Genomic DNA, 12,672 nt, shown 5'->3' with positions numbered 1-12,672 from the left:
GGAGATCCCAGTGGCCTTTCCAGGTGAATGCCGGTGGATGTCCCACCCATGGCCTTGCTTGCTACTCTAGGCCCAACCTTGTTCTGCAAAATTTGTGGTAGGGTGGGGAAAGATATAGCTGAAGCACCCAGCGCATGTGTGTCATTGCTAGGGCTGGGTGTTGATATATAAATCGGGGATCCAGAGATGGTGTGGGGGGGGGAGTTATTCAGGGCCTGTTTAGTGGGTGAATGAGTGGAGGTCTTGAAGGGAAAGCGGGGCATGAGTAGTGGTGCTAGAAGGGAGACAGTGCTGCTGACTGTGATGTGATCACTTGGAGTGACATTGTGAGGGCAGCTGGGGGAGTGACTAAAATGGGGGAACAGCTGGAAGGAGAAGAAAAGCAATACATGAAAAGAAAGAGCTGATGGAAGAGATGCAATGTAAAGGACGCAGAAGACACTTGTGAGACTAAAGGCAAGAGGGAGGAGGGTGCTAAAAAATTATTTCAAAAGTTGCTATATTACATTATAAAGCATGCAGCATGTCAGCTTTGCCCGGCCAGGCTTACCTTGGCTCTGCCCCAAACCACATGTGTAACGAGAGCTTATTTTTGCCCATCCACCAAACATATTGTATAAACATGCAAGGTGGTTGGTGCAAGCTGAGAAGGACTGTGGGGTTTACTGTAGGGTAGAACAGTCAGCTTCTAGGATGAGGGGGGGGAACCAACCTCCTCTTCTGGAAAATGATCTTTATAACAATCTGCTCCTCTAGTGCCTACCTGTCCTGAGCTCTGCAAAAACTGGAGACCCTAATGGAGTCGCGCAGGGCTTCTCTGGGCTGGATACCCATTGCACGCAACAGTCTGACTTGTTTGTAGTCTCCAGGGAGTCACTGACAGAGCTAAGAATAGAGCCCGGGTGTTCTGATTCTTATTTTCTAACCACTGGACCATGCTGCAAAGGCTGGCCTGAAGCTAATTTTTTAAAAATGGAGTTGTGCGTCTGCAGCGTACTGAGTTATTACTTGTCAACCATCATTTGTGCATGAGTAGATGGCTGTGATCTGGGTAATTATTGCATGCACTGCGCTGCAGCTGTTTATGGCCTCTTGCTTGGGGTAGCTGTTTAAGCCCAGTGTCATTGGGTTTAAAGGAACCTCATTTAGGATGGGCTTTTGGTTTAGGAGGGAACCTGTTCTTCAGAATTGAGTGGGATCAAATCACTGCTCACAGATCTTATTATTATTACTATTATAATTTTTTTTTTTTTTTTTTTTAAAGATGAGCTGAACTGGTTCCAGGCACGCAGATAAGGAAAATCTTTGGGATTCCATTTGCTGCATGAGATGAAACACTGCTGGGACTTCGTTTAGAGGGTGAAGGGGCGGTGACAATGACACTTCAAATGAAAGACATTGAATTGCCTTAGCCTGCAAATGCCACATCAGTTTACAAATAGGGTAGACTGGCCATTCTCAATCTCTGTAGGCTGAAGGCACCCCTCGGAAAATGCCAGCTCCAGCTGTCCCTCCTTTTTTTGACTATGGAAAAAGAATAGAACAATTCTGTTGGAACGATGACAACAGGGTAGCATATCTTTTTTGACACTACAAATTCCAATCTGAAATCTCTGAGTTTATCTTGTGAATCATGTGTAGACATGGCACTCTTAGAAGGATCTTATGGCAGCCTGGGGGTGCTACAAAACCTTGGTTGAGCATCATTGGGATAGGTGCAAGTATTGCTCCACCTACCACTGAAATGCAGTCTCCAGGGCAAGAATATGGGGATGGGTGGGGGCAGGCAGGTGGAAAAGGAGGCTTTCCATATTTCAAGTTCTAGCATGCATATTTTAACAACCCTTGCAGCAGCAGGGCATTGGCCACCGTTGTCCCTCTACTGTACCAGTGGCAGACTAGGGCACCATATGGGCGGAGTGTCCGTGTAGTTGTAGTAACAGGTCAGACAAGGATTTGCTTGGGATAGTTTGGATCCTGCCTCAGGCAAGGGACTAGACTAGACCTCCAGAGTTCCCTTTTTTATGGAGTCTTACTTTTTATGGTTCTTTGCTGGATACAAGGGATGCACATATATCCCAGGCTCAGTTGCTGAGGAGCAGGACATGCAATGGCACTATGAGGGATCTGCAGATGCCATGTTAAAGGGAGGCTCTCCTCTAGCAGCACCTATGCCAAGAAATAAGAAAGCAAGAGTCTGGTTTACGTGGCTTGGGTCCTTTGGTTGCAGTCTGAATACTTAGCAACATGTTGGCTGTGTTTCAGGTTCTCTCTGCAAACAGGAAGACCGGAAATGTGTGCGTGTGCATGGTCTTTTCATGAACGTCGCGATAACAGCCTGACTGCAGAGCATGTCCAGACCACCTCCGTGGCCTTCTTGAGGCAGCCACCAAAAACTAAGCCCCTTCCACCCTTCCTGGGGACATCCCTTGTTCCCTCTAGAGCAGTGGCCAGGGATATTTCCAAAACATCTCTGCTTCACTTCTGGCTTTAAAGTGCAGGGACTTCTTCGCAGCAGTCCTGAGAGCTGGGGGGCAGTGTAGACCTGAATGTTGCTGAATAGTGAGCCTCAGTGAATGGCCAGGAGTCAGCAGTGCTGATTTACGAAGCCACAGCAATATATAGCCTGCCTTAGGGCAGCTCTTGGGTAGGAACCGAGAAGACCTTTTACTGAATCCCATCCTGGTTTCCGGCAGTGCCTAGCATTCCCAGCCAGGCTCTGAGCAGCCCACACGTTGCTCGGCTTCTAAGTGCAAGGTAAAAAATGGTCAGGTAGTAGTAGCACAGGCACAGACAGAAATGAGAAAACATGCCCCCCCTCTCCCCCAAATGCTTTATACCCATGATAAAACTGCACCTACTCTTTTAAAAATGGCTGTTCTGGGATGCAGCCACAGTGTCACTGGGAGGCAGCCAGGGCTGTCATCCGAAGCAAACTGCCTGCAATGGCAGGCAACAAAAGAGCAATTAATGGTCATGAGATCTTAGGTTAACTTGAAAGGGCCTGTTAAGAGGTGGTGTTGACACGGGTCTCCTGTAAAAGTAATCCAGCCACTGTAGGGGCCAGTTGAATATTAGTCTGAGAACAGAGACCTTCAGATGAGTCCAAAGAGGCTCTGGCATATTACACTTGGTTACGTTGTTGAAATACTTGCTCAAGTTAGTGGGATCACTGGACTGTAACTATGGGAAGCTGCCAGCTCTTTGTGGATGGGGAAAAAAATGACATGCAGGTGGTGCCTCCATTTCTCTTGAGGTTTCTAATAAGGAGCAAGCTGAGCCATTGCCTTTTATCATACTGCTGTGTTGTAAACCAGGTCAAATTGTGCTTACTGATAAGGGTGGAGGCAGGGCAGGGTGGCATCTTGAGACAATAACTGGTTTGGAGAGGTATGAGCTTTCATGGGAAACAGGTGACTACTTCAGATGTTATGAATGATAAGGGCGTGTGGGGGACTGTGTGTGTTTGTGTCTTGCCGAATCTAACTACAAAAATACATTTGCCTAATTTTAGTGCCTAAAATGGACTTCTTGCTGAGACTGTAGGGGGGAAACCAACTAGATTCTTCAGGGAAAATGTTCCTGTGATCAATTTATTTGCAACTTTCCTTGGTCTGTTGAGCCCATGCAAGCCCTTGCTCATCTATTTCTGGTGCTAAAGAAAGCATCGGACCAGGTTGAGTGGAAGCTTCTGCCTGTCAGGGAGGAGTGGGCGAGCAGTTCAAGCCCAGAACCAGGGACTCTCCACGAAGAGCCAAGCTAGATTTGAAGGTTGCTTGGCACATTCAGCAAAGAGCAGAGCATCTGGAATGGGACACAGTCCCCAAAGGATAGGGGGACTTCAGGTTTGTAAAAAGGGAGCACAGCCAGGAACAACGAGAAGGGAAAAATCTGGGCTGGACCACAGGAGAGCCTTGATTCTCAACAGCGTGGCCCATTTTAGCATGGCTGCCTTGTGTGGATAGCACTTAGTACTATCTTGGTCTGTTATTAGGGCTCTTCATGTCCATGTGAAGCCAGTGGAGAGGAGGAAGGGGGAGAGAAGCGTAGCAAGGTTAAATGATTTGCTTAATGTGGGAAGAGAATGCTAGAAGGCCTGCCGCCTAGTCTTGTATTACAAAGCTGAAAAGGACACCAGGCAGAGACGACGCAGGAAGCCAGATTGAACAGGTGGAAGACCCCTTCCTCCCCACCCCTGAGTGGCGGATCCCGTTCTCCCAGGGGAGAATCGAGTGTAAACACCATTAATGCTGTAGTCATGAATTAAAAACCCAGCTTGGCCAGCAATCGGCTAGAAACAAATTTTATTGGCAACCAAGAGCCCCCGTGAGCTCCAGGCAGCAAGTCTGCTCCTACTTTGGGTGCTGCCTCAGGAAAAGTGAACCTCCGCCACTCACCATGGCAGCGGGGTACAGTGGTTCTGTGAACGTGGTCAGGAAGTGATAGATGAGGTTCACGGTGTTGGTGACCCCATAGAAAGTCAGGGAGCCAGCAGCATAGTCTAGGAAGATCCCGACAGTTTGGTAATAGCTGCCCTTCACCACCGTCTGGATGTTGTTGTGCCAGACGGAGAATTTGAGCGAGTCCCACTCCAAGCACCATGAGGTGCTGTTCCTGCCTATCAAGTAGATGTAGTTCTTCCCGGTCCTGTGCGCATAACTGTAGGTGGCTCCCAAGCAGAGCCACGAATCTGAGACCTCAACCTCCCAGTAGTGGCAGCCTCCGCACAAACTCGGGGTGCACAAGACCTGTGGCCAGTGGTTGAACCCTTGGCAGGGCATGGAGGAGGACTCCAGCATGATGCCGATGTTCAGCACTGAGTGGGTCTCCTTGAACAACAGCAGCTCTTCGCTGACGGTGTTGGGGTCAAAGTTCAGGTTGCAATAGTCTGCAAGAGGAAGGAGGAGATGTGGGTCAGGGCACGCAAAGGGAAACATGAACCCAAGGAGGTTGAGTGGCGAAGGGAGGAGCCCAGGAGACAGCTGGTTTAGTCCCAAGTGAAGGATGAGGAACTCTGTGAAATGCCACTTGAATGAATTGTACCGTATTGTCTCCCCTTCCTTGTGCTCCTCAGTCTGTCTGTGCCCATCTGTGGTCTCTTACTGGGTTGGAGGAAGTCATCTTTGTTTCAAGTACAGTGGGGTCCTAGACAATACTGTAAATCTACCATCACCCCTGAGGATTATTGCTGCTCTTGGGTTGTACCCATAATGTATTATGCTGTGTAGGTCAAACCCTTCATAGTTGAGAAGGCCGCTCATGCATCCAGGGCTGTGCCAAGTGTATGGTGTCATACTGCATTTGAGAAATGACCCATGATTACATAGCTAGAATTTAGCATGTGCAAGGAGGCATCTACTTCTGAAAGTCTTCTTGGCTTTTAATGAAAAGGGAAACAATAGGGTGGAGCGGGGAGTGTGTGGAAGAAACGCCTTCCAATGGCATGATAGTGCCTTGTTACAGATGTAAGTTCCATATGTGTAACCTGAAGCTATTTGGGTAACCGCCACTAGGAAGCTTGTCCCAGGTATTTCGGGCCATCTGCAGAAGGAAGCCTGCCTGCTGTACAGCTCAGCAGGTGTCCAGGATGGCCCTTCTCCAAGACTGCAGGAGCCTTAAAGTGAATCCCAGCAGAGTTCTCGCCTGCAAACTTGAAGCAGCTGCCAGCCACTGGTTAAAGCTTGCACACCTTCAGCATGGTGGTTGCTGCTTTACTAGGTTAGCTGCACCTGCATAAGGCTCACTTTCCTGAGCTGCACTCTGGGGCTGGTCCCATTCCAGCTGAAATTATGGAGTGCAGGTATGAGCTGATCCATCAGCAGCTTAGCTACTCCATCTATAAGGCATAGGTGCATGCTAGACATGATAATTTGGGGTCAAAATCAAGCCAATTTTCACTGAAGCGCTCAAAGGAACTTCTCTCTGAGGACACCAGCCATTCAAATCTCAATTTCCATCCTCAGCTAGGCTGGTTGTAGCATTGCTCAAAAAAAAAAAAAAAAGGCTGTAAGAGAATTTAAAATAAGTATTTTCTCCCTTCCCCCCCCCCCACCCCATTTGTACTCCAAATCTTGAAGGAGGGGAGGAGGACTGGAGAAGAACGCTAATCTGAAAAGTGAAAGTTTCAGGAAGTTTTGGGTGATTAAAAATCAGCGGCCAGATGGAAATGGCAGTCATCTTCCACTGCAGTCATTTAAGGTTAAGTATTATCAGTTAAGTACAAAGCCGGATGCAGTCCCTCTCATGCCATGATTATCACTATTGTGCTGCTTGCTAACTTTTTCCATTGAACCCGGTCACTCACAAATAACTCTAGTTCACTTTATTTTCCAGTAAGGTGCTGCAAAGTTTAGGTTACAGAAAATACAAGGGAAGGAGGGTGTGGGGATGTGTGCGCATGCATGTCTCTTCCCTATCCAAAAAACCCCAATTCTGATATATAGGACAACCATTTCCTTTTTGACTGAGTTTCAAATAGAGAAAAGTAATTTGGTTTTAAAACGAACTAAATTCTTTCTGGCTCGCCAGCCAGACTTCCTTAAGTCATTGCTTTTTTTCATTAACATCTCTTTTTAAGATATGGTATGCCCTGTTGAGGCCAGTTAAGACCATAACATCCTTGACAAATAGGTCAACAACAGTCTTGTCTTGCAATTTCAGACTTCTAGCCAGTTCAAAAAAAGGGACTGATTTCCTTGGTTCTGAATCCAGAAGGCGACATTTTTTTATATAAGCCTAAAACCAGCATTGAGTTCGTCAGGCAGTTTACCACTGCAGGTTCAAAATGAAATAATTATTCTGTTAAATTATGATGCCCACAGATCAAGTGGTTGGGCTGTTTTTTATTACAGGCACAAGTAATAGAATTTAATTGAAATAATTAGTCTCTTAAATGTTGCAGACCTATTTTAAGATGAGGCCCGCTTTTAACACAACATAACACGTACAAGCGTCTCATGATTTCTTACCAATGCAACACTATCTCTGCTTGTAGATCTTGACGAGGGAAAGCTTGGAAATATAATGCATGTGCCCTTACTAATACGTAGTGTATGTAAGTATTTTGCCTTTCTTTTGGCACAGCCAGTCATCAGCTTCATGTGTTCACAGGCAGCTTGAGATGGACTTCAGTCTGAAGGTGTTTGGGAACGGGGCAGCATTTGGGTTCCAAAACACATGGATAATCTTCTATTGGGATTTGAAAAGCAACTCATAAACTTGTCTTTATGTTTCTGGAAAACTCTCTTTCCAAAACTTTTGGGGCTGAACAAGACCTGGCTGCATCCTTTGTATCCTAAAGCACCTGACCTGTAGCTTACTGTTGTTAAAGAGGTAGCCTTTACTTTATTGAGAAGTTAATTTACGCTTGGCACTGCTGGTAAATAGCTCTGCAAGCTACCTGCTGCTTCAGACAGGCAGCGAGAGTCATTGCTACAATGCTAATGAGACTGAGAGACGGGGCTTGTACCTTCTTTTGTCTTGGGGTTGGTTTGGTCCCTAGTACAATTTGGGGCCCAGGGGGGAAGTTGGGAGGAAGGGTAGGGCAGGAGGTGTGTGCGTGTGTAGGGGGGGTTGTTGTTAAAGTGTGAAATAGGTGCCTGGTAGCAAAGTGTTTGGTAGATGGGCTATGTGATTGTTAGATACCTTCTCCACAGGAGACCTATCTTCCAAGGGGATCAGTGGATTTTCCCATAAGGACTCTAGATACAGACAGGCAGGTATTATGTGTAGTTAGCCTGCTAGAGATGCCCTGTTAAGATTGAACAGCACAGCATGATTTCTACCACTATCAAACCCCTGATGCACATGAAAATGTTCACATGTGTAGCCACTCCCCTGCCAGATACCCAAGCTAGCATTTAATAACACCTAGAACGTATATAGTGTTTATCTGAGTTCCTGGGCTCTTTACAGACACTTACTAAAGCGGTCTCATGTCCTTTCTCTGTAGTTGTGGTCTCCGCTGTACAATGAATAAACCTGAGGCTCAGTGATGTACTTGAGGTTGGAAGCTCTCAGTCATAGTTTCATAGTGCTTAGGTTCAGAAGGGACCTAAGCAGATCATCAGGTCTGACCCCCTGCCTCCGGCAGGAACGGGCACCAGGATCATGTCACCCCAGCCAAATAGCTATCCAGCCTCCTCTTGAAGACCCCCAAGGTAGGAGCAAGCACCACCTCACTTGGGAGCCCGTTCCAGAGCCTGGCAGCCCGAACTGCGAAGTAATGTCTCCTCAAGTCCAGCCTGAACCCTCTCTCTCCCAATTTGTGGCCATTATTCCTAGCAACCCCAGGTAGTGCCCGAGGGAACAGAGCCTCCCCCAATTTCCGCTGGCCCCCTCTGGTGAGTTTGTAAAAGGCTACCGGATCTCTTCTCAGCCTGCTCTTGTGGAGGCTGAATAAGTTCAGGCCCTTCAGCCTCTCTTCGTAGGGCCTGATCCGCTGCCCCTTGACCGTGCGTCGCTTGACGTCCAGTTCAACCCAAAGGTAAGGTAATTGCAACCCTCCCCTCACTGACTGCATCGTTGGGACTGTGTGTTTACGCTGCGAGCTCCCTGGGCCAGCGATGATTTGCACAGCATTCAGCATTGTGTTTGTGCAGAGGGAAACCTTTAGTGCTACTCATGGAGTCTGCCTACTAGGCTCCTCTAGGGTTCACCTTGGGCAGGGTGGTACGTGCTGCTCTTCCCGCCTCCCATTCCCTTAGCAGTAAAACACATTCCTCATGCTCTTCTGTCCTTCCCGGGGCTTTGACGATTTCAGCTTGCTGAGTTCCTTCCATCAAGGACCTTGCCATCTCCACCAGTTAGACTAGACCAGGGTTGGCAATGTTTATAGGCATAGAGCTAAAAACACCTGCAACCTCGGTTTGTAAGATGTTTCTGTGCCAAGGCCGCATGGCAGGGGAACCACGAGGGGCCCGATCCTTGTGGCAGCGCAGCCCTGGCCCCTTCCCTGCTACCTGCCCCAAGATGCGTGCCAAGCAAAATGCTTTTGAGTGCCACACTCTGGCACCCGTGCCTACCCCTGGACTAGACCTTTCCCTGAAATCAGGGCACAGAGACTGGAGAAAAGAAAGCCAAGAAATGTAGCCAGGACCTACACTTCAGGAGGGTCTTCCTGTCCATATTGGGTGGTATCACCTCATAGGGCTGCATGGTGATGCCTGTAAAATGAAAGACACAGAAGCTGTTCATTCAGCTTCTGGAAAACGAGGGTGGGTGAGCTGTCAAACAAATGTGTGGACTGGAATTGGAGAGGAGGCCCCAGAATCTCTCCTTCCATCTTGAATTTTGTCTAATTATCAAAGCAAAATGTTCTACACGGGGTTCAAAAATGTTAGCTGAAGTGCCTTGCTTTCCATTCATGCCCCATTTCTGCATGCATGTTCCTGGCCAGGACTGAATTCCCAAATACAGAAATACCTCAAGAACAGCTTTTTAAACAGCATCTCCAAGCCCCGTCAGATGTGATGCATCGCTTAGTGGTAGAAAAGGAAGGGGAACAATTTGGAGGTAATATTGAGTTTTGGATTTGGATTTAAGCTGGAACATCATGAAGTTCCTTTGTCCAGCTCTCACTTGTATGATTGTAGCAACATGCAAGTCAGTTGATGGCCACTGGAGGATGGTGCATAAAGGTAGTGGGATGGGGTGTAAATTGTCATGGATGCACGGCGGTAAATGGAGCTATGTGGATTTGTGCCAGTTGAGGCCTGGTGGTCGAAGTGGAGGCACAGTCCAGACTGTCCAAGGGATCCCTCCTCTCATTCCCGTTTAGTGCTGTAATCTAGACACTTCATGGGAAGGTGTAGGTGATTTAATATTGTGAATGGGAATGTAGGTATGGGAGGCTGGGGGTGGGGTGAGGATGCCACTGCCCTGAGATAATAGGATGTGGTGTAGGAACAGTATTCCTGAGATGAGAAGTCACAAGTTAGGTTACCTCCTTGACCAAGGCCAGTGAGGGGAGTGGGAGGTTAGCCTCTGTGAGACGGGATCCATGATATGGTGGGGCATGAACTTGTTCAACGCTGACTGGTGGCTCGGAAGCCGTGCTGTTCCAGAGAAGGTTGATAAGGCACCTGAACCGGTCTCTTGATCCATGAAAGGTCTTGGCTTGGACTCTCGGTAGAAGGTGGCTGGTGCCAAATGCACCATTATGTGTTTGCACTCCCTTGCAGAGCAGCACCGAGGGAGACATTTATGTAACTGAGACCAGCTGGTCTTAGCTGTTCTGCAAGGAAGGAGGGGCTCGGGGGAGGACATGGGGGCTCCTCCAGAATGGAGACGTCCTCTGCAGTCAATGGCAGAAGACAACTACCCACTGAAAACCTGGTGATAGCATCCTCGATGGCATTCCCCATATCAGTTGCTAAAAAAAGTACCTACCAATGCCAGCACTGTCCTGTCTTCCCAGTACTTCCAGAGGAGCTGGGACCTGGGGCTGCAGCTCAGGAAGGCCCTTTGGGGGTAAAAACACTCTCAGCAAAAGCAGCTCACTCACCTGTCTTAAGGATTTTATCGACAAAGTGGAGAGCAACCACTGCTAGCTGGGCCTTCAGATCACTCAGCATCTGCTTGACGCCCGTGAAACTCGAGGACTCCTCACACTTCAGGCTGACCACTGGCTCTGGGCAGGCTCCCAGCTGCTTCAGTTTTGGGAATTCCTGTGAGGCAGAGACCATTTGGGGAGCTATTGCCATTCACTGTTGATGCCACTGGGCCAGATTCTGATGTCCTCCTACTAAATGACAGCGTACTCCACGGTGAGGCGGTGCTTCTTGCGGAGGTGGGAACTACAAAGTCTGCGTTCCTGTGTCAGAATCTGGCCCATAATACGTTTCTCCAGCTCTCGGGATTCAGCACGGAGGAAAGAGCAGCCGTGTGCTTGTATGGGGAGAGAAGGTCGAAGTTATGGTTGTGAAACGACATCTGAGGTTTAAATATATCTAGATATTTGAGAGGCCATTGTTGCTGCATACTCAAGGCACTCTAGTTCCTAGAAAAGCTATGAAAGGGGACTGGAAACTCCTGCAATGTTATATGCAAAAGAATGTGGCACGGTATTTGAACAGTGCGAGCCGGGGTGTTGGCAGGTGGCTGACTTCTCCCGTGTGCAAAGAGCAGGCTGGGGAAGCCTAACCGTTGCTTAAATTACACTGACTTTGACTTTAATGGTCCTCTGCAGAGGGTGGACTTTATGGTACTTGTATGTTTGAGATGATGCCAAATGTTGCTATCTCCTAAGAGCCAGGACAGGCTTCTTCTCCATCTACCTCAAAGCCAATTCTCTAAACTGACTCTCTGCATTTTGCTGCAGTGTTTACTTATTTTTTTCAGCATAGGCTTCCTGCCAGAAACAAGCATGCAATCCAGGAACTGCAGTCTGTTGCAATTGGGGCTGTTGCAATTAGGGCAGAATGGATGTCTCACAAAGGAAGGTTGTTTAGACTTGATTTGGGGAGTGAGTCTCATTTCTTTCCAGACAGATTTATTGAAAACCGCAAGGTTCTTCAAATACAAATGGAAAGCCTTCCGGTTTGGAAGCTGGCCTAGTTCTGCTCACTGCACTGAGGGGCTGTTGGTTGCTAGCTATGGGGCTGGTTCATTGGGATGAATTCAATTATAGAGGTGGCCCACAGGTAACAAGGGAGAGATGGGGGGGGGGGTGGGAAGGGACTCCCAAGAAAAGATTTGAAAGTTGTCACAGGAAGCTTACTGAAGAGGGGCAGAAATGAGTGCGCTTTCACAATAGAGGTAGGGCAGGATAGTTTAGCTTCAGGAAAAACAGAGGTCAGACATAAGGTAATTCTAGACGAGTCCAGAGGACCCTGTGCTCAGCCCAAAGAATGCTCTTGAGTTGTGGGGAAAGACACGCTGAGGTTAGTGCTTTTATCTAATCCACACAACTCTTGTGCTGCTAAGTAAAGAGCAATGGTGTTTTCAAAAGGTGATGTAAAGGCTGGTAGGTGTGTAGGCTCACACCTACTATGTGCCCTGGAAGCATCAAATTGGTCCAGTGTGGAGCTCAGAGAGCACAGGTTTCAATTCTTTGGGGACCCTGGAAGGGGGGAGTATGAGCTCCATGAGCCGGGCAATTAGACCTCGGGTCAGCACCCTAAGAGTGAGCTTAGATATTCCAGCCCAGGGAAGTGCTTGGGTTTGGACTCCAAGGGTTCAGAGCACGCTGAGCCTAACAGACGTGGACCCAAAACAGCAATCTGCATCTGCATGAGGAGGAGTGTAACCTATGACAATGGCTGGTGGTACAGACCAGTGGTGTCCAACTTGTCTGGCCCACAGGCAATATCTTGGTCACTCCTGCTCTAGATGTCCGGTTCAGGGCAGACCCCTCCTGGAAGTTGAATAGACCATTCCAAAAAGCGCAGATGGCTGTGGAGGCATGGGCCCTTGCTACATGTTGCATATTACGCAATTAACTGGCTAACTGTGCAATGAATTTAGACCAGCCACACATGCAAAGTAAGACTGGCTACAAGCGCAAAGTGATTATTGAACAGTTGATTTGGTTAAATGCATAATAAATGTAGATAGACCACAGGTGCAAACTAATTATCACTCAGTTTGAAAATGACTTTCCAGCTATAAAAAGAGCCAACCAGCTATCAAGCCGTAGCCAGCCTACCAGAGGCATGACACGGATGGGCACGC

At 48.0% G+C, this 12,672-nt stretch overlaps 1 protein-coding gene across 1 annotated transcript in view; it reads right to left on the bottom strand.

Annotated features, from left to right (window-relative positions):
- Positions 1-4,309: 4,309 nt before the first annotated feature.
- The window catches only part of LOC109315238 (E3 ubiquitin/ISG15 ligase TRIM25-like), a 13,245-nt gene continuing 4,882 nt past the window's right edge, over positions 4,310-12,672 (bottom strand). The window contains exons 4-6 of the mRNA XM_019542834.1: positions 10,505-10,667; positions 9,102-9,164; positions 4,310-4,888 (exon numbers count right to left, since the gene is read on the bottom strand). Coding sequence (XP_019398379.1) covers positions 4,353-4,888; positions 9,102-9,164; positions 10,505-10,667 — 762 coding nt within the window. The 3' untranslated portion in view covers positions 4,310-4,352. The remainder of the gene's footprint in view (positions 4,889-9,101; positions 9,165-10,504; positions 10,668-12,672) is intronic.

Source organism: Crocodylus porosus, unplaced genomic scaffold, assembly GCF_001723895.1.
Source record: "Crocodylus porosus isolate Cpor-Errol unplaced genomic scaffold, CroPor_comp1, whole genome shotgun sequence".
In the NCBI taxonomy this organism is placed as follows: Eukaryota; Metazoa; Chordata; order Crocodylia; family Crocodylidae; genus Crocodylus; species Crocodylus porosus.
The sequence above is the reverse complement of the archived record's forward strand: the minus strand, read 5'-3'. Positions and strand labels throughout refer to the sequence as shown.